Source organism: Candida albicans, chromosome 1 (genome assembly GCF_000182965.3).
Source record: "Candida albicans SC5314 chromosome 1, complete sequence".
Taxonomy (NCBI): domain Eukaryota; kingdom Fungi; phylum Ascomycota; class Pichiomycetes; order Serinales; family Debaryomycetaceae; genus Candida; species Candida albicans.
In genome coordinates this window covers 2,722,737-2,750,432 of record NC_032089.1, presented here as the reverse complement: position 1 = coordinate 2,750,432, position 27,696 = coordinate 2,722,737, and the positions used below count along the sequence as shown (strand labels likewise).

General features: G+C 30.0%; 12 protein-coding genes and 1 non-coding gene across 13 annotated transcripts; 6 read left to right on the top strand and 7 right to left on the bottom strand. All coding sequences in view use genetic code 12, as the record gives it.

Annotated features, from left to right (window-relative positions):
• Positions 1-156: 156 nt before the first annotated feature.
• CAALFM_C112610WA (mitochondrial 54S ribosomal protein mL57) lies at positions 157-819 on the bottom strand (the record flags this gene model as incomplete). Its single annotated transcript, XM_705693.1, has 1 exon — positions 157-819. The coding sequence occupies one exon, from the start codon at positions 817-819 to the stop codon at positions 157-159; it is 663 nt and encodes a 220-aa protein (XP_710785.1).
• Positions 820-937: 118 nt separating this feature from the next.
• Positions 938-2,860, top strand: CHR1 (RNA-dependent ATPase; the record flags this gene model as incomplete). The annotated part of the gene is made up of 1 exon (XM_705694.2): positions 938-2,860. One exon carries the CDS (start codon positions 938-940, stop codon positions 2,858-2,860), a length of 1,923 nt encoding a protein of 640 aa, XP_710786.2.
• Positions 2,861-3,335: 475 nt separating this feature from the next.
• ATP20 (F1F0 ATP synthase subunit g) lies at positions 3,336-3,680 on the bottom strand (the record flags this gene model as incomplete). The annotated part of the gene is made up of 1 exon (XM_705695.2): positions 3,336-3,680. The coding sequence occupies one exon, from the start codon at positions 3,678-3,680 to the stop codon at positions 3,336-3,338; it is 345 nt and encodes a 114-aa protein (XP_710787.1).
• A 491-nt stretch (positions 3,681-4,171) lies between these two features.
• On the bottom strand, positions 4,172-5,599 carry CAALFM_C112580WA (uncharacterized protein; the record flags this gene model as incomplete). Its single annotated transcript, XM_705696.2, has 1 exon — positions 4,172-5,599. The coding sequence occupies one exon, from the start codon at positions 5,597-5,599 to the stop codon at positions 4,172-4,174; it is 1,428 nt and encodes a 475-aa protein (XP_710788.2).
• Positions 5,600-5,971: 372 nt separating this feature from the next.
• On the top strand, positions 5,972-7,312 carry CAALFM_C112570CA (Elongator subunit; the record flags this gene model as incomplete). The annotated part of the gene is made up of 1 exon (XM_705697.1): positions 5,972-7,312. One exon carries the CDS (start codon positions 5,972-5,974, stop codon positions 7,310-7,312), a length of 1,341 nt encoding a protein of 446 aa, XP_710789.1.
• A 139-nt stretch (positions 7,313-7,451) lies between these two features.
• On the top strand, positions 7,452-8,566 carry DLH1 (recombinase; the record flags this gene model as incomplete). Its single annotated transcript, XM_019475167.1, has 3 exons — positions 7,452-7,556; positions 7,638-7,733; positions 7,793-8,566. The coding sequence occupies 3 exons, from the start codon at positions 7,452-7,454 to the stop codon at positions 8,564-8,566; spliced, it is 975 nt and encodes a 324-aa protein (XP_019330712.1).
• A 271-nt stretch (positions 8,567-8,837) lies between these two features.
• On the top strand, positions 8,838-11,576 carry CDC54 (MCM DNA helicase complex subunit; the record flags this gene model as incomplete). The annotated part of the gene is made up of 1 exon (XM_705699.2): positions 8,838-11,576. The coding sequence occupies one exon, from the start codon at positions 8,838-8,840 to the stop codon at positions 11,574-11,576; it is 2,739 nt and encodes a 912-aa protein (XP_710791.1).
• A 98-nt stretch (positions 11,577-11,674) lies between these two features.
• Positions 11,675-12,211, bottom strand: CAALFM_C112540WA (uncharacterized protein; the record flags this gene model as incomplete). Its single annotated transcript, XM_705700.2, has 1 exon — positions 11,675-12,211. One exon carries the CDS (start codon positions 12,209-12,211, stop codon positions 11,675-11,677), a length of 537 nt encoding a protein of 178 aa, XP_710792.2.
• Positions 12,212-12,557: 346 nt separating this feature from the next.
• Positions 12,558-13,934, top strand: CAALFM_C112530CA (uncharacterized protein; the record flags this gene model as incomplete). Its single annotated transcript, XM_705701.2, has 1 exon — positions 12,558-13,934. One exon carries the CDS (start codon positions 12,558-12,560, stop codon positions 13,932-13,934), a length of 1,377 nt encoding a protein of 458 aa, XP_710793.2.
• A 123-nt stretch (positions 13,935-14,057) lies between these two features.
• On the bottom strand, positions 14,058-16,337 carry GSG1 (Gsg1p; the record flags this gene model as incomplete). The annotated part of the gene is made up of 1 exon (XM_705702.2): positions 14,058-16,337. One exon carries the CDS (start codon positions 16,335-16,337, stop codon positions 14,058-14,060), a length of 2,280 nt encoding a protein of 759 aa, XP_710794.2.
• Positions 16,338-16,906: 569 nt separating this feature from the next.
• Positions 16,907-21,088, bottom strand: RAX2 (Rax2p; the record flags this gene model as incomplete). The annotated part of the gene is made up of 1 exon (XM_705703.2): positions 16,907-21,088. One exon carries the CDS (start codon positions 21,086-21,088, stop codon positions 16,907-16,909), a length of 4,182 nt encoding a protein of 1,393 aa, XP_710795.2.
• Positions 21,089-22,866: 1,778 nt separating this feature from the next.
• On the top strand, positions 22,867-22,963 carry tW(CCA)1. Its single transcript has 2 exons — positions 22,867-22,903; positions 22,928-22,963. It is a non-coding gene; the product is annotated as a tRNA-Trp (tRNA).
• Positions 22,964-23,235: 272 nt separating this feature from the next.
• Positions 23,236-27,255, bottom strand: PEP1 (type I sorting receptor; the record flags this gene model as incomplete). Its single annotated transcript, XM_705705.2, has 1 exon — positions 23,236-27,255. One exon carries the CDS (start codon positions 27,253-27,255, stop codon positions 23,236-23,238), a length of 4,020 nt encoding a protein of 1,339 aa, XP_710797.2.
• Positions 27,256-27,696: the final 441 nt, after the last annotated feature.

Sequence of the window (27,696 nt, the reverse complement as noted above, 5' to 3'; positions counted from 1 at the left end):
TATTTGAAAAAAAGTTATGTAAAAAAATAAACACAATCAAATGAACTTTAAATAAAAAACAATTCTACTGTTTCCATTTATCATTATCTTCGTAGGGTGGCAGTAACGCCCTCCTCTTTGTAATTATTAATCTTTTATCTTACTCATTCAGTTAATTCAATTTCTGATATTTTGAGCACTGATTTTTTCAAATTGATCAACTAATTTCTCAGTAATAAATTGTTCAGCTTTATTTTTACCATGATAAAAATTGACAGCACCAACTAAACTGAATAATAATTCACCACTTACTTTCAATTCTCCACTACTTTCAAATCCTAATGTTGAATTTCTAGTATGCCAAAACATTATTTCATTAATATTGTTTGATTTAGCAAATATAGCCGCTGTTTTCAAACTTGGTAATTCTCTTGACATTGGTGATCCTAAAACATCCAAGTTTTTCCCCTCCACACCATTATCATGTTTACAAGGTTGATTAGTTACATATTTGGCAAAATATAATGATAATAATTTACTCCCCATGGCAGCTAATTTTTCATTATATGGTTTAATACCATTACCAAATGATTTATGGGTTATTACTTGTAAAGCTATTTCATCAGGTATATTATATTTATCACCTAAAAATGATTTGATATGACTGATATTGGTTTCATTTAAACCATATTTAATTCCCTTGGGATTAATGAATGCTGCTTCGGGATCTCTCTTAAGACCTTCAACTCTGGGTCCTTTGTGTAGATAAATCGATCTAGTGAATATTGTGAATTGTTGGCCAGTTATTCTACTGGATAGTTGTCGTATGTTACCAATCATCACTTGTTTAAATTAAAAGTGATAATGTTATATGTTGTCGGTTTTATTTGATGGTTTAAACTGTCCCCAAAAAAAAAATTTTTTTTCTTACTATGAGAGAGAAAGAAAGAAAGAACAAATGAATTTGAGGAATAATAATATTGGTTGGATTTACACGACGTTGTTGTTACAAAGACGTGAGCAAAGTGAGAGAGATCAAACCTTCATATTCAATCTCATCTCAATCAAACGCTCAATTTTTTTTTCTTCTCTCTCTCTTTGTTGTTTAACTAAGTTTGTTTCCTTCCATCCAAGCAAGTTAGAAATGGATATTTTTAGAATTTTAAGTCGAGGAGCTTCTTTGAATAAAAAGAAAGGTATAACTACTGATTATGCATTACCTTCAGAAAAGCAAACTCAAAAGCAAAAACACAAACAAGAATCATTACTAAATGAAGTTGAAAGAGAAACTGATTTTTTCCACACAAGAAAGCATAATAGTAATAGTACTACTACTAGTGGTAAAGGTGATAAATTAACAAATGGGGCTAATAGTAATAAAGAAGAACAAATGGAGACAAACGAAACTAAGGCAAAAGAAGAAGAAATACCACCACCTGAATTAACTACTGAAGAAGATGCTCAAACATTTAGAAATTTACATAAATCAAAAGTTACTGGTGATGATATACCTATCCCCATTGGATCATTTCAAGATATGATTGGAAGATTCCATATTAATAAAAAAGTATTATCCAATTTAATTGATAATGAATTTGTTGAACCAACACCAATTCAATGTGAATCGATCCCTATCACATTAAATAATCGAGATTTGATTGCATGTGCTCCTACTGGTTCTGGTAAAACTTTAGCATTTTTAATACCATTAGTACAACAAATTTTATCTAAAAATGTATCTAAAAATCATGGAATTAGAGGATTAATCATTTCTCCAACTAATGAATTGGCAGTACAAATTTTCCAAGAATTAGAAATTATAACTCGTGGATGTAAACAAATCAATGTGGCCATACTATCTAAACAATTAGCCAGTAAATTAAACAATAATATTATCAAATCTTCTAAATATGATATCATTGTTTCAACACCATTGAGATTAATTGATGTGGTTAAACAAGGGAATATGGATTTATCGAAAATTGAACAATTGATTATTGATGAGGCGGATAAATTATTTGATCATGGATTTGCTGAACAAACTGATGAAATTTTAACTCATTGTACTAATCCTAAAATCAGAAAATCGATTTTTTCAGCCACAATTCCTTCTAGTGTTGAAGAAATGGCTCATTCTATAATGAAAGATCCACTTCGAATAATTATTGGACATAAAGAAGCTGCTAGTAATACTATTGATCAAAAATTAGTGTTTACCGGTAATGAACAAGGGAAATTATTGGCTATTAGACAAATGATTCAACAAGGAGAATTCAAACCACCAATTATAATTTTTTTACAATCAATCACTAGAGCTAAAGCTTTATTCCATGAATTATTATATGATAGATTAAATGTTGATGTCATTCATGCTGAAAGAACACCTAAACAAAGAGAAGAGGTCATTAAACGATTTAAAAATGGAGATATTTGGGTCTTGATCACTACTGATGTGTTAGCTCGTGGAGTTGATTTTAAAGGTGTCAATTTAGTTATAAATTATGATGTGCCACAAAGTGCTCAAGCATATGTTCATAGAATTGGTAGAACTGGTAGAGGTGGTAAAGCTGGTAAAGCCGTGACTTTTTTCACTAAAGAAGATGATAAAGCTATTAAACCCATACTTAATGTGATGAAACAATCAGGATGTAATGATGGATATAGTCAATGGATGGAAGATATGGGTAAATTATCGAAAAAGGAGAAAAAACAAATCAAAACTCATGAAATTCAACGTAAAAAGATTAGTACGGTTCCTAAAGTTATAAAACAAAAGAGAAAACAAAGACAAGATATGATAGCTGCATCAAAGAGAAGAAAACAAGAATCCAAACAAGAATCCAAACAAGAATCTCATTCAAATGATGAAAGAGAAGAGTAAAGAAGGTTTATAAGAATTTAGTTTATAGAGTCCATACAAAATAGATTTGATAATTTTTGATTTAAATATAAATATATTTTGGAATTATCATCTCCTTCTAAGCTTAGTTACACCTTATGCTATAATATCATTGGTGTTTATTGATTTGTTCGTCTAAATATATTTTTTTTTTTCGATAATTTCACAATAATTCTCCACTAATTACTTGATATCACTACAAAAATTACTTCCATCACCATCTATCACTCCTCATCTAGCTAAAAAAATGCAATAAATGTATGAATATATATATATATATATCTAACGAAATACACATACTTTTATATAATTAAATAATTTACAAAATCCAAGAATCAAGAAACAAAAAAAAACAAAGTATTCCAAAATGTACTACTAACAAAACCATTTATTTATTTATTTGTTTATTTRTTTATTTATTTGTTTGTTTATTTGTTTGTTTGTTTATTTTCATCATTTAATGATGAGAAGGCACATAAGGAGTAAGTTGTCTTCTACCAATAACTTCACCAACAGAGAAGAAAGCTAATAATTGAATACCATAAATACCAGCTTTGTAAGCACATTCTTTAGTTGGTTTGAAATTTTTAGCTTGTTCCAAAAATTTTTGTTGTTCACTTGGAGTTTTAATAAATTTTAAAGCATTTTTATAAACTAATTCAAATTCTTTACTTGATGGTGGTTTTAAACCTTCACCTTTATAAACAGCTTTACTTAATTCAGCACCCACTTTGGCCCAATAAACAGCACAGTTGGCAAGTCCAGTAGTTTTGGTAACAATAGAAGTTATGACAGAAGACATTATTATGAATAATTAGAAATGCAAAGATAATGCAAAAGTGTTGTAGTTATGGTTGACTTGTAGAATCTCAAAAGGAGAAAAAGGACCTTCAAAATTTTTCAATTGGTATGTGTTTTGAAGGTTTGTCAATGGGTGTGAGGATTTTCTTTTTTTTTTTTTTTGTTTCTTTGTACACTCACACTCACACACACTGAGAGAAAGATACAGTCTATATTTTTTCAACCAATAGAAATTATTTAACATCGTAGACTTCCTAATGCAGGTATAAATTGGCAAACTTTGCTTCTATAGTTATTACACCAAAACCACACTTATAAAAAAGATTGCAAATACCATTTTAACTCTATAATAAAATAAATAATATGATACTTTATATAAATTATATCTTATATTTCTCTACTTTACTTAACAATTGACAATACCCTCCTTCCCCACCCACCCACTTACCCACTTCCCAAATAAAAACAAACACTAATAAAAAAGTCATTAGGTTAAACTTGAATTCCGAATCTATCGGGCCAAATAACTGGAGCTAATAAACTCCAACCATATAACACAAAGCAAACCCATGAACTTATAATTTTAACCCAACTAGCAAAATAAGTTCTCCCCACGGGAACAAAATCACCATAATCATCTTGTTTAACATTTATTGTTAATAATGTAGCAACGTATTGAGTAGCCAAAAAGAAAATGATATGGAACAAAGAATAATTGTATTGCACTGATTGTATTTCTTCATCGTTAACATCTTCATCTTCATATAAATCTAATTGGTTTAATGCACTTTCTGGTAACAGTCCTTCATCAACTGCTTGCTTGATTGCTTGATATCTCATCTCATTTCTTGCGGAAGGTTGTTGAGAAGTAGTAGTGATTCCTGTTGTAACAAAGTTTGGACTAGATTCACTACTGAAAGCAGAATTTGCTGCTGCTCTGGTAGTAGTGTAAGCAACAGCTATAAAAGTAAAAAATGCACCTAATATGACACTGGCGGTTCTTGTACCTCTAGATCTAATTAATGGATTACAAAACTTATCATCGGGTTCTGATGCAACAGCACTCATCACTAAATAAGTACAATAAAATACCACCATTGATGATTGGGCTAATCCCGCATTAGGATTATATTCTTGAACCGTGTTATGAATTGACATTGCTGAAATAATAATTGAAAAAACCAAATTCAATGAAATTGCAGTTTTATTCATAGAACATCCACTACCAGTGAAAAACCAATACATTAGAATCGTTAAAATAATACTTCCAATATACATTGCCAAAGTACCTCCAATTAATAATTTTTTCCAAAAACTGGCATCACCTTCACCAGTCAATTCTTCCATTTCTATTTTCTCTAAACATTTTTCTGCCCAAGCATGAGCAAAATCAACTAATAGAATCAATCCAATACCTAGAAAAATTGTCGAAAAAATTATGGCAATATGATTCCCATAAAATATGAAAAAACTATCGGGTATAATAACAAAATTGATAAATATAAACGTTATCCAGGCAAATATTTTCAATTTCCAACAACCATTTTGAATTATAGCTCGAGGATTAGCTGTTGACTTCACATTCACTAATAAACTAGCCAAAATTAAATGTAATATACCAAGAGCAAAATTAATTCTATGCACTGAAGTAAAACTAATACATTGACTTCCATCGGGTCCACAACTGATATTTATAAATCCAAAAGTCGCTTTCTCAATTTTATTTATAATAAAAGGTGATAAAGCTATCCATGATAATAAAGAATTAATTAATAATAGTATTGCATAAGTGATTCTTGTCATTATTGATGATTTAAAAGTACCACCAATTGATGTACAAAATGCCGAACATGCGGCAGCTCCACAACATGATGCTAACGAAGTTATAGGCATCAAAGGTAATGAAATTGCAGCACCCATTTTTTTTTAATTGAATGATTGATTGATTGATGTGCTAGAAATGGCTAAACCTATAAGAAAGATCTATTAAGTATTAAACCAAGAAGAGTTGATTGATGATTTATTTATGTAAATGAATTTTTGTCATGATTTTCTCAATTTTGCATTGTTACCAGATTTGTTTTTTTTTTTCTTCTTCTGTTAAACTAAACTCTCTCCCTTTTTATTATTATTTGTGTATTATGTAATCATCATCATCAATTGTTAAAAACTCCTGCCTTCTTTCTTCTCCATCTCATCTTTTTTTTATTTTTTTCTTTACACTCTTGACAAATTTTTTCAGGTTTTAAATTAATTTTTGGAAACACATACAAAGATACTATTCAATTAAACATGTCATTTAGAAAAAGAGGTGAAATAATAGGTGGAAGTCCCGCACCAAATAGAGGCCCCATTGGCTCAATTCCAGCTAGAGCTCCAGGTATCGCAGGACGTGCACCACCATTGGGAAGAACACCACCAGCAGTAACAGGTAAAGGTATCACTACAACAACAACTTCATCATTCCAATTAAAATCCAAACCTAAATCAATTGAAAAAGATAATGCTACCCAAATCATGCAAAACCCGGGTGTAAGACCATCATTAGTGACTTCACAACCAACAACATCTACTGGAAGTTCTGATTTAGATAAAATCCTATTGCACCAAGGATTACCGCTTGGGAATTCATTATTAATTGAAGAATCAGGTACTACGGATTTTTCTTCTGTTTTGTTAAGGGCATTTGCATCACAGGGGATTTTGCACAATAGAATTTCAAATGATATTAATGCTCATGTCATTGTTTTGGGTATGAACCAACAATGGGCAAATGATTTACCTGGTGTTTACAAAGGTTCTTCAAAAGAACAGAAAAAGGCGAAAATTATAGAAAATGAATCTAAAGTGAGTGTTTCCAATTTGTCCAATGCTCCATCAACAACTAATAGAACAACTACTGATCCAAATTTAAAAATTGCATGGAGATACGGTTTGAATAAGAAACCAGAAAGTAAAGATGAAAATGAAAGTTCTAATAGTTATGAACATTATAATAATCAATTTGATTTGACACAAAAATTGGTGCCGGGACCAAATCCACAAGATATATCATTTCTTCCATTGAATGCTGAGTTTAATAATATGGTGAATCAAATCTCTAGTATAATAAAGAATCAATTGAGATCAAATCCCACAAAAGTGATTAGATTGATAATTCCCAGCATTCTAAACCCATCTTTATATCATCCATCATGTTCTTCATCTACATTTATTGTCCCATTTATACATTCACTACGTTCTTTAGTACGTCGATTTTCTAATAATCTAGTGTTGGTTTGTTCTATATCATTAGATTTATATCCAAAAGACTCGAGTTTATTATTATTTATTCAATCATTGTTTGATGCCATTATTCATCTTCAACCATTCAATCAAGAAATGACTCAATTACTAGAAAAAGCTTATAAAAATGAACCAACAAAGATTCAACAAGGTTTAGTGAATATTATTAAAATACCTATTTTATCTGAAAAAGGTCTAATGATGGTACATGATGGAGAATATGCTTTTAAAAATGGAAGAAAGAAATTTGAAATTGAAGAATGGAGTATCCCGGTGGAAGATGATTCAAAAGATGATACTCATCAAACACAAGAAGGAGGTACTACAACCAAGAATATTGATTTTTAATAGGAACCAAATGTATAGTCTCTTTCATAGTATTAGAATAACTATATTTTTTTTTCTACAACATTTTTTTTTTTTTTTTGCCGTAGACTACACTTTTGGTTGGTTGCAAAGATATTAGATACACCAACAATTTGACAGTATGAGTGTTGAAGATTCAATAATATCTTTAGATTCATTACAAGATCAAGGGATTAATGCTGGTGATATCAATAAGTTGAAATCTGCAGGGATATGTTCTATCACAGTACGTATAATAAAGTTTACCAGTTGTCTGTTTCTGGATCATTAATGACTTACTTTTTTATACTAATACTATCTGACATAGTCCTTGTTATCTACGACTAGACGAAATCTAACTAAGATTAAAGGTCTTAGTGAAATCAAAGTTGAAAAAATCAAAGAAGCAGCAGGGAAAATTAAAGTATGTAAAAACTTGTTTGTGTTGATATGTTTTAATTAACTGCTTATTAACCAAGACAGAAATATGGGTTCCTTCCTGCTACTATTGTTGCTGAATTAAGAACTAAAGTATTTCATATCACAACTGGATCCAAACAGTTTGATGAAATACTTGGTGGTGGTATTCAATCAATGAGTATTACTGAAGTATTTGGAGAATTTCGGTGTGGAAAAACTCAATTATGCCACACTTTATGTGTTGCTGCTCAATTGCCAACTGATATGGGTGGAGGAGAAGGAAGAGTGGCATATATTGACACCGAAGGTACTTTCAGACCAGATAGAATTAGATCAATTGCAGAAAGGTATGGTGTGGATGCTGACACTTGTCTTGAAAACATCTCTTATGCCCGAGCATTGAATAGTGAGCATCAAATAGAACTTGTTGAGCAATTAAGTAATGAATTAGCGGAAGGTACTTTCAGACTATTGATAGTTGATTCTATCATGGCATGTTTCCGAGTTGATTATTCTGGACGAGGTGAATTAAACGAAAGACAACAAAAATTAAATCAACATTTATCAAATTTAACTAGAGTCGCTGAGGATTATAACATTGCGGTATTTTTAACAAATCAAGTTCAATCTGACCCTGGAGCCAGTGCATTATTTGCCGCAGCTGATGGAAGAAAGCCAGTTGGTGGTCATGTTTTAGCTCATGCCTCGGCAACTAGAATTTTGCTTAGAAAAGGAAGAGGTGAAGAAAGAGTAGCTAAATTACAAGATAGTCCTAATATGCCTGAAAAAGAATGTGTTTATGTTATTGGTGAAGGAGGAATTAAAGACACCGATTGATTGATTGATTGAGTCTAGCAAGTAGTGTCACAATGCTAAATATATGTTAATAATAATTAACCCTAATTAGGAAATGTGATTGGAAAAGACTAACGCGTCAAAAAAATTACAGAGCTTAAAAAAAAAATCACCAACCACCAAAATCTTTTTTTTTTTTTCATGAGATTTATATTCAACCTTTTTCTTTTTCTATTTCTATTTCTATTTCTTTTAATCTAGACAACAATTCTTTTTTTTTTTTTGTTTATCATTCGTTAACTAATTCCAAACCATGTCTTCACCTCCACAAAGTACTAATCAAAATAATTCCAATCCAGCTCAAGATTCACTTGAAAGAGAATCCGGGTCCATCTCCCAAAGTCAACAACCACCAATTGTTTCTTCACCATTATTTTTCAATTCATCAAATCCAGGTTCAGATATTGGTAATTTTAACTCTCAAAGTCAAAGTCAAAGTCAAAGTCAAAGAAGAAATGATATATCATCACCATTACATTACACTTCCTCAGCACAACCTACTTCTGATATTGGTGGGTTTGATTCTCAAAGATCTGCTAGAGTACAAGATGTTGGTAGAATAATGAGAAGAGCACAAAGAAGTGATGTCACTGATTCAGTATCTTCACCTCAACGTAGTAGAAGATATTTTACTCAGGGAAGAGGTAATGGACCTTCGAATTTAAACTCTAGCACTTCAGCACAATTTAGTACTGATCCAGCAGAACCTAATGATGAACCAGTGAGAGTCATTTGGGGTACAAATGTTTCAATCCAAGAATGTTCTAATATTTTCAGAGATTTCTTATTATCATTCAAATATAAATACAGAAGAGAATTAGAAGAACAAGCAATTGAACCGGAAGACCATGAATTATACTATGTTAATCAATTGAATAATATTATTGAATTGGGATTAACCAATCTTAATTTAGATGCCAAAAATTTATTGAGTTATCCTTCAACAAGAAAATTGTATTATCAATTGATTAATTATCCTCAAGAAATTATTCCTATTATGGACCATACCATAAAGGATTGTTTAATCCAAATAATAAATGATGCCAATGCCACCACTAGTCCAGCACAATCTAAACTTGATGAAATTGAAACTAATGTTTACACCATACGTCCATACAATGTCAATTTGGTTGAAAAAGGTATTCGTGAATTGAATCCTAATGATATTGATAAGTTAGTTAGTGTTAAAGGGTTAACATTACGTTCTACTTCTATCATTCCTGATATGAAAGTGGCATTTTTCAGATGTAACGCCTGTGGTCATACTGTTGGGGTGGAAATTGATCGTGGTGTAATTTCCGAACCAACAAAATGTCCTAGAGAAGTATGTGGTCAAACCAATTCAATGGTACTTATTCATAATCGTTCATCATTTTCTGATAAACAAGTGATTAAATTACAAGAAACTCCTGATTTGGTACCTGATGGTCAAACCCCTCATTCTATCAATTTATGTGTTTACGATGAATTGGTTGATTCTTGTCGTGCTGGTGATCGTGTTGAAGTATGTGGTATTTTCAGATCAACTCCAGTTCGAGCAAATCCTAGACAAAGAGCTTTAAAAAACTTATATAAAACATATTTGGATATTGTTCATGTGAAAAAAATCGATAAAAGGCGATTAGGTGGTGATGTTACCACTTTAGAACACGAATTGGCTGAAAAGGATCAAGAAGTTGAACAAGTTCGAAAAATCACTGCTGAAGAAGAAGCTAAAATCAAAGAAATTTCTGAACGTGATGATTTGTATGAAATATTGGCTAGATCATTAGCTCCATCTATTTATGAGATGGATGATGTTAAAAAGGGGATCTTGTTACAATTATTTGGTGGTACTAATAAAACATTTACAAAAGGTGGTCGTTATAGAGGTGATATAAATATTTTATTATGTGGTGATCCATCTACTTCTAAATCACAAATCTTACAATATGTTCATAAGATTGCTCCAAGAGGGGTTTATACTTCTGGTAAAGGTTCTTCGGCTGTTGGTTTGACAGCTTATATCACCAGAGATATTGATACAAAACAATTAGTATTGGAAAGTGGGGCCCTTGTGTTATCTGATGGAGGTGTTTGTTGTATTGATGAGTTTGACAAGATGAGTGATGCCACCAGATCAGTTTTACATGAAGTCATGGAACAACAAACTATTTCTATTGCTAAAGCCGGTATTATTACCACATTAAATGCTAGGACATCTATTTTAGCTTCTGCAAATCCAATTAATTCTCGTTATGATCCAAATTTGCCTGTGACGGGTAACATTGATTTGCCACCACCATTGTTATCACGTTTTGATTTGGTTTATTTGATTTTGGATAAAGTTGATGAATCAATCGATAGACAATTGGCTAGACATTTGACTGATATGTATTTGGAAGATGCTCCTGAAACTGTTAATGCCAATTCGGTATTACCCGTGGAATTATTAACACTTTATATTCAATATGCTAAAGAGAATTTCAATCCCGTGATGACAGAAGAAGGTAAAAATGAATTAGTTAGATCATACGTTGAAATGAGAAAATTGGGGGAGGATGCTAGATCATCAGAAAAGAGAATCACCGCTACTACAAGACAATTGGAATCGATGATTAGATTGTCTGAAGCCCATGCTAAAATGAGATTATCTGAAAGAGTTGAATTGATCGATGTTAAAGAAGCAGTAAGATTAATTAAATCGGCCATTAAAGATTATGCTACTGATCCAGTTACTGGTAGAATCGATATGGATATGATTCAAACTGGTACTACGGCACAACAAAGAAGAGTACAAGAAGATTTGGTCAGTGAAATTATGAAAATCATCGAAGAAAATAATAATTTAATTAGATTTAATGATCTTAGTGTTAAATTGAATGAACGTAGTTCATTTAGAGTGGAAAATCTGGTGATTAATGAAGGGTTGAGACGATTACAACAAGAAGGTAAAATCATGGAAACTGGTGATAGTCATAGAAGAACTATTAGAAAAATTGCTATTGTATAATAAAATTGGGAAGTTAGATGAGTTTGAAGTTGTTTATTTTGTTTATTTTGTTTATATGTCTGTATTAATTATTTACACTTTTTGAAAATATTTAGCTTTTAGTAGTATGATTTTGGTTTCTCTTGGGTTGAATTTTTGATATTTTCATTTATTATATCTGGTATTGATTGATTTTTGGGTACCTGTGTTTCTACTTCTATCTGTTGTAATTGGTTATTTTCACCTTCATCTTGAGTTATTTCTTTTAAAAATTGTTCCAATTGTTCATCCATTTGAATATCAGTTTTAGAACTATATTTATTTTCAGTAAATGAATTAGCTAATTGTAATTCTTTAGTGATATCAAATTTTTCATTATTATTCAATTTATCAATAATTTCTAATAAAATTTCAAATTTTAAATTATATGAATTGATCAAAGTTTCTAAATTTTTTTTACTATTCATTAATTCTATAATCATTGAACTTGTAATTAAGGTTAAAATTAATGATTTAGTAGTTGGAGTTCGTATTAAATCCATCATTTTCGGTTTTTGTCGAACATATTGTTTGGCAGTAGTTGAATTGAATCTTGAAAATAGAATATTTGGCCGTATAGATAAGCTCCATCTGAATGTAACTCTGGTAGAAAACATGAACAACAATAGTAAGATGAGACCAACAGGAATCAAATCAAATCAAATCAAATCAAATCAATGAGTTAATCTTCAATAAAAGGTTTAAAAAAAAAAATGGCGCTCTTTGTTGGTGGAGATGTTAAAAATGGGTGTGCACAATGGTTCAAAAATGTACAGAGTTTCATTTTTTGCCATAACACACGCAAACCCACACATATATTAATTTTACAAACAAACAAACAATTGACTAAGTAAGTAAAGTAGTACACAGCAAAACTTGATTTCATTTAAACTACTCTAAGATATTCTTCTATATGGATTAACAGTATATTCTATTATCCCTTTTATAACTTCAAATGTTGAAATGAAAGTACCGAAGACCACAAGCATAATATTAGTTGTTTTATCAACATTGACTTTTCTAAATTTTATATTGAAGTATTATACTTATTTTGTATTAATTGCATCATCAACAAAAGCTCAACAACAAGATCATCAACAACAACAACAAGGTCAAAGTCAAGGTCAACAACAAGGTGAACATCATCATATACCTGAATTAGCACAAGAAACTGGAGAAATACCTCATCCTCATGAATTATTTGTACCGTTATTAACGTTTATACCGACAAAATCACCTGTTTTAACTCGACCATGGGTTTTATTAACTAGTGGATTTATTGAAGAAAATTTCATTGAATTATTTATTAGTTTTATATTGATTTTTTATTTAGGGAAATATTTAGAAACCATATGGGGATCTAAAGAATTTTCTAAATTTATAATTATTAATGTTTTAATTAGTAATTTGATCATTTATATTTATTATAATTTAAAATCTTTTATCGTTGAATTAACTGATGAAAATTTACCTCCAGTTATATTAAGTTCAATGTCAATTAATATTGGATTAATTATTGCTATGAAGCAAAGAATTCCTAAACATTATTTGATTTTTTTCAAAGGTAATTTAAGATTTAAAGTCACTTATTTACCATTTTTAACTATCTTATTAACTTGGATATTATCCTTATTAAGTGAAGAATTTTATATATTATTTGTTATGAGTATTGTTGGGTTTATTGTTAGTTGGGCATATTTACGATTTTTCAAGACTGGCGCTAATGAAAGACAATTGTATATTTTACCATTTGCATTAACTCATAAAAGGAAAAATAGATTCAATACTACTACCACAACCACCACCGTCAACAACAGCAACACTAGTCATATTTCGGGTTCTAATTCAACAAGCAACAATAACAGTAATCATACCAATACTGGGTTTTCCTTAGATAATGATAGTCTTAAAGGTGATAGATCTGAGCAATTTGCATTATATACATTTTTCCCATATCCATTATCAATACCAATTAAATTTATTGCAAATTTTATTTTTGAAATTTTAGTGGATCATAAATTATTAAATAGACGTGATTTTAAAAATTATGACGATGAAGAAGATAATAACAATAACAACAACAATAACAACAATAACAATGTGAGTCATGTACGGGGGATATCTAATCGTTATGAAGATGTTGATAAATTGAAAAATAATTTATTTGGACTTTCAGCATTGAATGGAGCACAACTGGTTTCAACAATTTCCATGGCTTCATCTATGAAAAAATTTTGGGATTGGCTAATTCCTACTACCAATTCTAAATCTCATGAAACTTCTAATATAAAAATAAATATGGACAGACGTAGGAAATTAGCATTAAAAGAGATAGAATGATTGAAGAAGTTGAAAAAATAAAAAAAACAGAAAAACAGAAAAAAGAATATATAAATAGATAGTACACATATAAACATACCGAAAGGAGACTTTTCTTAAATGTAAATGTATATCTAGTTTTAACTATTTGTCGGTATCTATATATTTTTCTAGTATTCCTAAAATCCCATCATTTCGATTATACCAAACATATTCTTCTCCATTTTGTTTATTGGTGTTGGAATTAGTATCAGGATACACTAATTGAATATTATTAAATAATCTTTCAATTTGTGATTTATTATTCAGTAAATGCCATTGTTTCATAGATAATAAATACCATAATGCTGATTTTCGAAATCTTGTTGTACCAATTATGCCACGATTTGTAGGTGTACTCAATTTAAGTTCATTAACGTACATTCCTTCCTCCTCCTCTTCTTCTTGTTCTTCTTCTCGTTCTTGTTTTTGTGGTTGTGGTTGTACTTGTCTATTTCGTTCAAAATTCTTTCGGAATAAATGATAATTCTCCAACAGTAAAAAAACTGAATGACCTGAATTATAACCTAATCGTTCATATAACAAGGCTTTTATAATCAGAAATGCGTTACTATTATTATCGTTATTGCTATTATTAATATTGGATAAATGCTGATCGAATTCATTATTTAATTTAATAAGATACTTTTCAATAGTATCATACCACCAATAAGAAATATTAAACATTTGACTCATACAAAGTAACAATTCAATAACAATAATCATGGTTTTGAAACTAAATGTTTTCAAATTTAATCTTGATTTAAAAGTATAACATAAATTATCCATATAAGGTTCAATAATATCATGTTTAATTTTTCTTAAAGTATTTTTATCAGGAATTAATGATTTAATATTTTGCTGATGTAATTGCAGTTGCAGTTGTAGTTGTAGTGGCAGTTGTTGTTGTTGAGTTTGAACTAATAATAAAGAAACAATACACATTTCTTGAGTTGATGCAACATAAACCCATGCTCTATCATTACTATAATCTTTTTTAATTAATTCATAAGTGGAATAAGCATATTTGAAATCTTTTAACATTAATGACCAATCAGCCAATTTCCTTAGTATTTGTTCCAGCAGTGATTTATAATAATAATTTTCATTATAATTGAAGGTTGAATTTGAATTTGAATTTGAATTCCCATGAGTAACGCCATTTTTGAAGGATTTAGCAGTATTTGTTAATAAACTAGTATCACTATTATTATTACTATTAAAAAATTTTTTAGAAACTTGGAAAAATCTCCCCGTTATAGATTTTTTAGGTTGTAAGATTTGATCATCCCAATATCTAACTTTTGATTGCATATGAGGTATTAAAAATTTATTAATAAATTCGTATAATTTTGTCCGTATAGTGTAATCAACAACTTTAGGTATTTCAAATGAATTGTTTATATCATTCCAAGAAATTCTTTGTAATTCTTCTTCAATAGTACTATTTTCAACTAATGATATAGTATTTGTTTCCATTCCTCCACCCAGGGACTTTTCTTTATTATTATTATATGACATGGGGAAAACAGTAGTATTTACATTCAATTTATTTTTAATTTCATTTTGGAAATTAATAATATCTCCAGTAGCAAATTTATCACAATCATAAATTATAAATACATGAATTAATAAATCATCAATTTGGAAAAATTTCGGGAAATTATAATTTCTAAATTCAACAATTAATTTTCTTAATATATCAATTGAATCCGTTTCATAATCAATAATGAAAATTTGACTTATGGGATGATTAAATGTTTCAAATGGTGTTATTTGATTTGATGTTATTAATTTATCGAAAAAATTCAAATACAATGAACCACCTCCACCACTATTGTTAATACTATTATCTGGGTTTGCCATATGTCTTAAATAAACTTCTAATGAACTAATACTAAATAATTGATTCAACGGTACTCCTTCCAGTCGAGTTTTAAACTCTTCTGTTATTGAATTCGATAAACTAGGTGAAGAATTTGAATTTAATTTATTCAATAATAATCCATTATTATTATTATTACTAGTATTATTACTACCACCTAAGTTGTTGGAATTTTTGGGGTTTCTCAGTTGTGCATTCAAAACCGATACCAAATCAGGTAATGATGGTTCAAATCTAATGGGGAAACTAGGATAATTCTTTGTTATCAATTGATTATTAATAATTTTAAATTGTTGATTATTAGTATTGATTGAATATTTCGCATTATTCCCATATGGTTTGAAGATTTGTAATGTTGATATATTATCATTATTGTTTATTATTGATTGGAATATTAAATCAACATTATGAGTTGCTTCAATTGATATTAATGGTGAAAATGTATGATGTAATAAATGTTGTCTTGATGTAAATGGATCTGATCCTGAAGGGTAATCCATTGATAAATGTGGGTTTTGTTTTATTTATTTCAATAGCAATTTGTATGTGTGTGTATATGTATATGTATATTTGCTATAAAAAAATTCATGTAATTCTATTAAGCAATAAATACTTGAATTCTTTTTGAATAAGGTGGGTTGGTTGGTTGGTTCGTTATTGAATTGATTAGATTAGATTAGATTCGGTTATTGAATTGATTTGTCCGTCTCCAAATTTTTTCTGATCGATTCTTCTGACATTTTTTTGTGTGTATATCTACAAAGACTTCCTAAATAGGAAATATCTACAACAACATCCTTTCATAAGAACTACAAGCAAGCAAGAAATATATAAACGTAATAATAATTTATTAAAGAAAACATATACACCCCACACAAAAGTATTAAAAAGATATAGATATAGATATATATCTATAACATTTTAAGATAGTGAATTTATTGATTAATAATTAAATTAAATTAAATTAAATTAATTTAGAAACAAAAAACTTAAAACATAGCAAAAACCAATCTTATAATAAACACTAATCTTCTGTCCAATTTTCCAAAACAATTTTCTCTCTATTTGATTATTTCTCTCTTTGTAAATCAATTTCATGTAGTAAATCTTCTGGGTTAACTGCATCCATCATTTCATCTTCATGAATTCTTTCTGGTTGGAAATATCCATCTTTCCTATTTTTGAATAATGCAAAATAAGGTATGATATATAATAATCCTAATAAAGTTGTTGAACCCAAAGCACAAGCTAATGAAATACCAACAACTTTACCACGAGATAAATTCTTATTAGTTTTTTTCAAATCATCAGATGATTGAAATCTATAAGAATCATCGATTAATATCGATTGTATTTGTCCAATTTGTAATGAAGAAGATCGAGAACCGGAACCGGAACCAGAACCAGAACCAGTCAGTTTTTGTTGTTGAAGAGAAGTGAAAACATAAGGAATCCAAGAAGTACCATTAAATAATGCCATATTGACTAATCCATAATCTTTTAATCGGAAAACACCAGCTATAGTGAAAATTTGTGATTTATCAAAATAAGTTTGATTATAATCTGATGGTTTATCTAAAGTTAATAATTTCATATCATTAAATTTAGTGAAATTTTCATAAATTATATCACTATCAATACGTTGCCAATTTGATCCATCAAATCCACTAATGGATTTTTCACCAAAAGCAATCATTCTTCCATCCAAATTTTTATTATTTTCATCATTTAAAATGAATTTTTCCACTGTTTGATCAATTTTATTCAATGAATCCTTAACACTAAATGAATTGGAATTAAAATTATAAATTAAAAATTTGATTCCACTATTACCATTCAATTGTAATCCATTACCAGTAATTAAAACTTGATTACTTTGGAAAAATTTCATATCAGTAACAACACCACCTATGCTTTGTGTAGTAGTAGCATCATTTTGTGGGTTGATCCATCTTGTGTTAGTGATATCATAAACACATAATGAAGGACAAGATAAAGAACCAGCAAGATCAAAATCTCCACCAACTAATAATTTATTGCCCTTATCAAACAAAACCATAGAATTAACTGATATAGGATCACCATTACTATGAGAAAGTTCTGCTGGTTGGAATGATGTAAAAGTATTGTTGACTAAATCATATATAACAATACCCGTAACATTAGTTTGCTCATTGATTTGTACTGATCCATTAACCCCCATAAAAAGATATTCATCACTACTATCAACGTATAAAGATTGAATCAATGTATTATCACCCCATACGATTGAGCCTTGTAAGGCACTGATAGTATTATTTGGATCAGAATTACTTATGAGTCCAACATTTTTAACATCTTTAGTTTCAAATTTTCCTCCAATAACACTTAGTGAACTATTCACATAGTATGAATTACTAATCATAAATGATTTATTGGCAATGACATCAATTCCAAATTTACTGAAATTCCCATCTGCAATATAAGCTTGATCAACACTCTGGAATTGCATGGTGCTAAATCCAGTACCACCGAGAATTTGTTGATGATCATTGATTTGAGCCGCTTGAGTAAGATTTAATTGTTTAGTAGGATCAGTAACCCATTTGAAATTATCATTATCCCAAGTTCTAAATTGTCCATTACCTGAAAACACATAATATTCAACCAGATCTAAAGTAAGATTAGTAAATTGATTAAAATCATTGCTAGTATAATCATTTCCAAAACTATACCATTGATCATCGGAATACAAGGCAAAATTATTTGCTGATGACACTGATTGATTGTTGTTAGACAAGTCTTTTATTGACGATGAACCATCTTTCCCACTCAATGCAAAATCACCAATGGCTAAAAAACAACCAGGAAGTTCAATCAACCGAGTAATTGAATTATTGAAATTACCACCAAGAATTGTTTGTGTATCTCTTTTCGTTAATCTTGAAGGTAATTCAATGTTTGTTTCATTAAGGGTATTGTTATATGAATCAATAGTTAAAGTAATTAAATTGTTATTAGATAATGTAATATTTTTACTGTCAGATTCAAATTTCCCTAATAATAACAATGATTGTTTATTACCATCTTGTTGTTTTGGCCCTAAAGAAATTTGATCAATACGGGATTGATTAGATAATTCTCCACTCAATAAGTTGATTGATGAATTACCCACAAAAGTATTATTAAGACTGATGTAGGTTTTATTATTTCTTTTATAGTGCACCAACTGTTCATCAAATTGTGAGAAGTTAGCCAAAGAATATTCAAATAATCCATTCAATTTTATAGGCGCTAATTCATAACCTGTATTATTTCTTGTATGATTAGTCAGATTCTTATCGTAATAATTATCTAATGAAACAATGTTGGCTATTACCTTGTCAACAACCATATAAGGATCTTGAACCCCTTCAGTTACTGTCCCCATGTAAGAAATTTCAATTCTATTGCTGGAAGTACTTGTCTTAGATCCATTCAAATGACCATAAAACAAATAATCAAATTTATTATTCTCATTATTCTGATATATTGTTTTTGTCGATAATACATCATTGTCATCTCCAACAACTGTCACATTAACAATTGCTCTTCTTGCACAAGATCCATCGTAAGCACAACCAGGAGTCATCATGATAATGGAATAATTACCCAGGTAAGAAATGTTTGGATATAATGTGATTTTAGCATTGGTATCTGAAGTAACTAAATAATCAGTGTTGGTTATGGCTGGATTTATAGATTGAACTGATTTGAAACTACCGGAATTGATCACAGCATTATTATTAGTATCATCTGAGGCATCAGATTGACAATTAGGGTCGTTTAATGAATCATTCCCATAAACAGTGATGGCATTTTGATATAATTCAAACCCAGCTAATATTCCTTGATCGCCGTACCAATCAATAATAGTCACACCAACGGTATCGACTCCAACATTATCAACAAAGGCAAATTCTTGGAAATTAGATGCGTAACCTAAATTTTTGGTTTTAGTTGATGGATCATAATATTGGAAATAAGACCCATCTTGTTCATCAACAAACACTGAATTATTCTCATTTAATTCAGTAGCATTAAGGATATTATTATCGACATGATCATTCAAATCGTCATAATTGAGCAATGGACACCATGCGTCACAATAGGCCAATTCATTAGTAGCAGGGTCAATATAAGTTAAATTCATAATACCATTGTTAGGATAAGAATAAATTCTAAATAATTTGATACCATTTGGCCCTTCAGGGATATAAATCCTAGCCTTGGTTGGATGGATACCTTTCATTTCATCTGGTAATTCAACTTTCCATTCAGCACCAGAATTCTTTTGTGCTGCCCATTCTTTGTTGTCCGAAGGACAAACAATTGCTGCTGCATCTTCTTCAGATGATTCTCCATTGACTGAAGTGAAAGTACCATGTCTAAGGGAAATCAATTGTTCAGCACTAATTATGGATGTATTACTAGTGTTATGCTTTTTAGTATTATTGGAAGTAATATTATGTACCAATAAATCCGATAATCCAAGCGTGTCAAATTGGCCTCCAAAAAGAATAGACCCTAACTCTTCTTCATTGTCTTCTTTTTCTTTGTCTCCATTTAAGACTTTGGCAATCGAGTTGATTGAAGAGTTTGGTCCAAATCCTTGGAAAGGTGTTGAGTGGACTTTTTTGGCAGTGATATTATAAACTGCCGCACTATAAGTATTGTTGAATTTGAAATTACCTCCTAAATAGATCAAGTCGTTGTCAAGAAATATAGTTTTAACAGAACCATTTATATCATCACTGAATATTTTTGTTACTTCTCTGGAGGAAATAGTAAAAATAATGGGACTAATAACTGATTGATTATTGAACAGAGTAAAATTACCATTCAATACGACAGAATCATTGGAAATTTTAAATAATTGATTTACTTGTCCATTTATATCAGCAAATTTCAAACTATAATTATTGGTAATATCTTGAAGATATAAACTATTGGAAAAACTTGTTGATGAGGATGAAGAATTTGAAACGTCTCGTTTCTTTTGAAATATTGATACTGAAGTATCTGGATCATTAACGATTTGTGAAGAATTAACAAATGAATAAAAAGATAAAGCATCAAATGATCCAAGAAGTCCTATTCTATTACCAGTATCCTTATAGTTTAAAGATGGTTGTGATACTGGTTGGAAAAAAGAATTATCGTTATCATCTGCTTGACATAGTTTAATAATTGATATTAGAAGTAATAATAACTGTTGAAACTGTACTAACATTGTAACAATAAAATTAATTAAAATATATTATAGATGAAGGAAATTGAAAAATGTAAAAAATGTAAAATTGTAAAATTGTAAATTAGAAATATAGGAATATAAACGAATGACTGATTGGTAAAAGTTGAAGATATAGGAAAATACTGGAAAAATAGTAAAAAAAAAAAAGTAATAATAAGTTATAATGAAAGTGGTAAGTGATGGTTGTGATAGCAGTAAGGTGGGTAGTTGTTGAAGTTGTTGTTGAAGTTGTTGTTGATGCTGTTGTTGATATAAGTTGATTTCTTAAACTAAAATCAAAAAAATCAAAAACTTTACAACACTTTTCTACTTAAGAAAGGAAGGTTTGCCAAAAAAAAAAAATTGTATTGCGTGTATGTATGTATGTGTGTGTAGTGTCTGTAGAGAGAGAGTCCTAGTGGTGTTGTAAAATAATTATATATATATGGTAGTGTACAAAAGGATAAGAAAAAGTTGTTTGATGTTTGAATTTTGTTTAAGAAATCAAAAGAAGAAACAGAGAATTTTATTTTCTGGTTTCGGTTTTGTGTCATTGTTTACAAATTTTATTTTTGCGCACACACACATATACACACACATACACATACACGAGTACATATTTTGTTACTATTGACACTACCACATTAAAATATTTTTGTTTCAAATTTCGTTGTTCGTCCTCTTTATTGGTCGTCTTCGTCTACATAATAGATATTATATATATATATATCAATCTTTTCTTTCCTGGTTTTGTTAACTTTTTCTAATTATTATTATTATCGTCTATGTCTTATCTTATTGTGCTACAAGATATATAAAGTATTAGGACTAGGAACATACATTCAAATTTTTCCATGACGTGCCATATTATTTTTTGTCGATGGACCTGCGTCGTCATTCTTCCTCGTCTCTCGCCAAATGTCAGTAAAAATAGGGTTTCTCTAATCTTGTGTGTTTGATATCGCTAGTATAACAATTAGTATAAGGCTAGCACATTGATTTTACACAATATCACAGATATCACAGCTCGTCTTTATCACCGTTTGAACTATTTAGATCCTATACATGTTGACTGAATCGGTGTCAGCCTTTCAATTGTACTAGGAGGTCGTGTATTGTTGAGGAATTTTTAATTTATTTCATTCTTATCTTAAGGATTCAATTATCAAAAGCTATACCAACAGAGGTTTCAATTTTCTTTTGTGTATTGACTAAATTTTTTCAAGGTACGACAATAGACAGTTAATGGTCTTAATACAGAACAATAATTAGTACTGAGTATGGAACACTTTCGTGATCTGAATTTGCTCTCTATTTAGTGTAAGTGTATGCTTTTTTGTGGTTTCTTCAAAGACAACTCGTAAGATCTACTTATAAGTCAATACCATATGCTCTTCTACTAATGATGATAAAATGATTGTAGCTTGCTGAATCTGTGCCTTTATGCTGATTAACTTTAAGTTCAAAACTTACTATGTATTTGATTGTGCATTTGAATTTATGATAAATTCAAGGTGATAATGTTTTGTCACAAAATTTTTAATCAAATATTTAAGTCAAATTTTATCAAAAATAGAAACCTCATAAAAAGTACTTTAACTCTAAGATAATCCCATAAACCATACTAAAAACCATCCTGAAACACATTTTGAATACTAAACATAAAAAAAATTCAACAAATACATGATTTTTTAATCAATTCAATAATAAATTGATTGGAAAAATCTTACACAATTGAAATTACCTTTAAAAGTGAAATAATTTTTTAAACATCAATTGGAGCTGTAGCTCAGTTGGCAGAGTATCGGATTCCAATAAGAGGAATTCTCGGTTGTAAACATCCGACGGTCGCAGGTTCAAATCCTGTCAGCTTCACTTTTTTTTGCACCCCCTACAAATTTTTTTTTGATTACTTAATCCTTTTCTTCTTGAATTGTAACTATATTAATGTCGGATTAAAACATTATAAAGATACTCGAATCTAGTATCTATATCTGATAATCAATTTACCAAACATAACACTACACACGGCCAAAACTTTCATGCCTATACTTTTTTGACAATACATTTCAATGTATCTATTTATACAAAAGAAAACACAACACAACTACTCAACTCAATGTCAATTTTGATTCGTTAATTCATGTTCAAGATGTTGTAGGCTTGTTTACTTCATGTTGTTCATCTTCATCTTCATTATCATCAATATCAAATAGTCTTTCATCACTAGGATTGGATTGTTCACCTTCACCTTCACCTTCACGTTCTTCTTCTTCTTCTTCTACATCATCAGCAAATGGTGTTCTTACTAAATTATCATCTTGATTAAACACCGCATCTTCTAATTCATCATCCAAATTATCTTGATAGTCACCAAACAATTCTTCTTCTTCATCAAGATCATTAGGTACAGAAACATAATTTCTACGACCTGGTGATCTTCTAAAAATGACATTACCCAATTTTTCAAGCATCATACGATCAATTTTTCGAATTGTTTTAACAGTAGCAATTAAAACTGCTACGGTATAAACACCACCTTTAACAATCTTATTGACAACAACATCTATTTGATCATTTTCAATTGGATTGAAATCATCATCATCATCATTCAATCTAATTTGTCCTAATCTTTTAAATCCACCATTTCTTCTAATACCTCGATCATATACAAACAACACTGTGGCTAAAAATATAATCAATGGGATAAATATCAAGAAAAACAATTTATGTCCTTTAACTTCACGACCATAATATTCGTTGAATTGTTTTTCTTTACCAGGACATGGTTTAGGATTCCAATTATCAAATTGTTGACCTCCTTTACAAGTACTCAATGGGATTTTTCTATATCCTGTACTTTCAAAATATTGGAAAGCATTTTCTTTAGAACACATGGTCGTTTTCCTATCAGCTGAAGTCATTCCTTTCACTAATTTACAGGTGTTATCATTGACATCTCTGACATAATTATAATCACATTCATAATCTCTTCTTGTACATGAACAATTTTTCTCCAATTTATAACCTTCAGATAATGGAGCACTACCAATAAAACAATCAGTATGACCTTTTGCTCGACGCAAGTATTTCGATTCATGTCCAAAGATACATTTATCACCACCAATTGGATGTGTAGGTGACCAGTATTCATAATCATCATGTTCTGGGTCATCTAAATTTAATTGACATTGACGAGGGTAAATGTTTGTGAAATCAATGGTAAAAGTTTGTATATCTCTATGATCCTTTGGATTTTCAGCAAATATAATAAATTTACGTGCTGTATCAGTAGGAACCGTGGCTAAATCATAAATATTGACTTTATATTCAGAGAATTTGTATTCTTTCCAAGTTTGGCCTTCATCTAATGAATAATACAAAACATCAGTATTTTCCACTGCATTAACTAAAACCAAAATTGTCCCTTGATCCCCATACTCCCACATATAAACCCCTTTTTTGATTTCCTTCCAAGTAACACCCCCATCGGTACTTAAAAATGTTGCTGTTGATGGGTCATCCATTGGAGTTAAGAATTCACCAACATTTCCCACACCAATCAAAAATCCTGTAGCAGACCCACTTGAAAATGTATCACGATAATCAGCACGTTCAGTAAATCCATGTAAATGTAAGGCACATTTATTTAAGGATTGACCAGTACATGGATATTTTATACCTTCAGAATCAATAGTTGGTGGTACTAATTTATCCCATTCACTACCATCATTATGAGAAATCAATGTTTGTAAATTTTTAGTACCTTCATTAGCTTGAGCATTGGCAACAACATTAGCAATAATAGTTCCTTCCAATCCATCAATTTTATCAAAATCAACGTACCCAACAGTATTTCTATTGACATTATCAAGAGTAAGAACAAAATAAGTACCATTAGAATTAGATTTAAGAAGTTGACCATATTCGAAATTTGGTTTTTCATTGGTTGTGACATGCATGAATACAGCTTTAGAACTTGAATCCAATACTGTGAATGCTTGATGTGGTTCCACTTTTAAATCATGAGGGAAATCAGCATCAGCAAATATGTCACCATCAACAGTAACTTTTGATAATAATGAATCGGTCTTGTCATCGATAGTGGCAACAACAACATAAGTTCCAGTAATTGCATAACCGACAATATTTTCAAATATTTTTTTAGGCTCTTCCAGTGATGATTCCTTCAAGCTAAACAAGGCAAGTTTATTTTTATTTTTATTATTATTATTATTGTCAAGAGAATTTTGTCCGGAACAATAAATTAATTCATGATCTCCCGATTCTAATACTGCTCCAACATAATCACAAGTTCTCACATTAGCCATTAATTTATTGAACGTGGCACCAGCATCATCAGTGATATAAGCATTAGATGTACATCTACCATTTGATTCACATTCTTCACCAAACCAAATAAATCTTTCCACATTCTTACTATGGAATGCAATAGCTCTATCAACTCTAGGTGATGGTTGGGTTGGAACTTTCCGTTTAATAAATGTTGCACCACCATCATCAGAAACATAAATAATGTTTGTAGCCGTTATAAGTGTAATTTGACCAGGAATTGGACCGGCATAAAATCCAAGAATTTTATCAGATATTGGCACTCTTACAAATGAAACACCTCCATTATTAGATATCCAAAGACGATCATCCATGGTCTTGATGACAACATTATCAGCAGCATTATTATCTTTAGATTCGGCGATGTATTGATATTGGGATAATTTACCTTCAAAATCATTAATATGAACTTCAATTTGATTAGAATCTCCTTGATTAGGGTTTTGTTCATCCCCATTACCATCCCCACCATTATCAACATAATCTGAACATTTCAATGTTTCTTGAGAAACAAAATCTTCCAATTTTTTATCTCCCATATTACATTTATTACCTTCAACTAAAACTTTATTAGGCAAAGTAATTTCACTTTTAGATTGACATAATTGCGTAAGTTGTTTACGATCAGGAACACATACATTAGTCGATTCTTTTTCCAGAAGTCTAAATCCAGGACCACATTCAAAATCATGTTCTGTACATTGACAAGGATCTTCAATCACTTTAATATCTTCAAATAATTTATTGACAAAACATTTGGCATCTTGTTTTCTTCTTCTAAATTTTTCACGATGTCCATAAACACAAAGAGGTTCATCATTGCCATTATCATTTGATTTCCTGGCGACAAACTCTTCAAAATCGTCATCACCACAAGTTTTACCATCAAAGGCATTGGTAAAATCAACAGAATAAATGTATTCGTTTTCAGCTCTTCTAGAATCATCAATACCACCAATAATAAATTTCCGTGATGTACCGTCAATTGTTGTCAATATACTTAATGGATAAATTGGATGCTCTAAATCGACTTTTTCCCAACTTTTACCTTGATCTAATGAAAAATAGAAATGTTTGGCAGCTTCATATTTTTTCTTACCATTATAAGGAACTGCCAAAATCACATTACCTTGATCACCAAAGGCAAATACAGCTGGGAAATCTAATGCCTTATTCCATGTCACCCCTCCATCACGTGACACATAGGTTTTCATTTTCTCAAACTCATGAGCCAAATTTTTACCTTTATTACCAACTCCTAATAAGATACCTGGAGTTGGTCCAGTAACAAATTTCCCTTCACCATCCAATTCTGTGAAGTCCCATAAATGCAATGAACATTCATCTTCAATTTTACAACTGTTATCATTGAGTTTGATTAATGACCAATCTTTACCATCATTAATAGAAACTTTACTAACAATGCTTTTGGCATAAGTACCGCCAAACAAATTATCCAACAAGGATTTATCACCATCATATGGATTGTTAGAGTCAACACCGATATTAGCTATCCAGGCACCATCAATGTTTTCAATTTTTTGAATGTTCCCACCAGCAACATTATCTAATAGTTTAGTAAAGTGTAATCCAGAAGAATCAGAACCATAAAATGAAGCTGTTTGGAAAGCACGAGAATTAAAATCCATAATTGTTAAAAATAATGAAGAAACAGAAGATGGTAAAAATGACATGACACCATATTTTATATCAATATCTAAATCTGCTCTAACAAAATTTTCACCATCTCTGGATACATAAGCATTAATTAATGATTTTTCATTAAATTTATCCATTCTCAGTACAACAATCATAAAATCTTCTTCTATTTTAACATCAATGATTTCACCACTTGAAGAATCCAAAGGTTTAATTTTAATTTCATTTTTATTTTGGAAAAAATCATTTGAATTATATAAATGAGATTCAACAATATGACCATAAGAATTCAATTGATTAACAGTACAAAAAATCGTTTCACTTTTACCAATTTTGGAGGTTTTAGTTGATTTAGCAAATCGACAAACATGAGCATCGACAGGTAATTTATTTGGTTTTGATTTAAACCCATCTTTCGTGAAAAAATATCTATGTTTACAATTACGATTTAATCTTTGACCTTCAGGACATTCATAATTTGAAATCATCAAATAATTTGGATTTTCAAAATTAAAAGTAATTTTAGGAATTGATGCCATTTCACCATTGAAAATATCAATTTCAAATGTCCGCCATTTATTACCCTGATCTTCTGT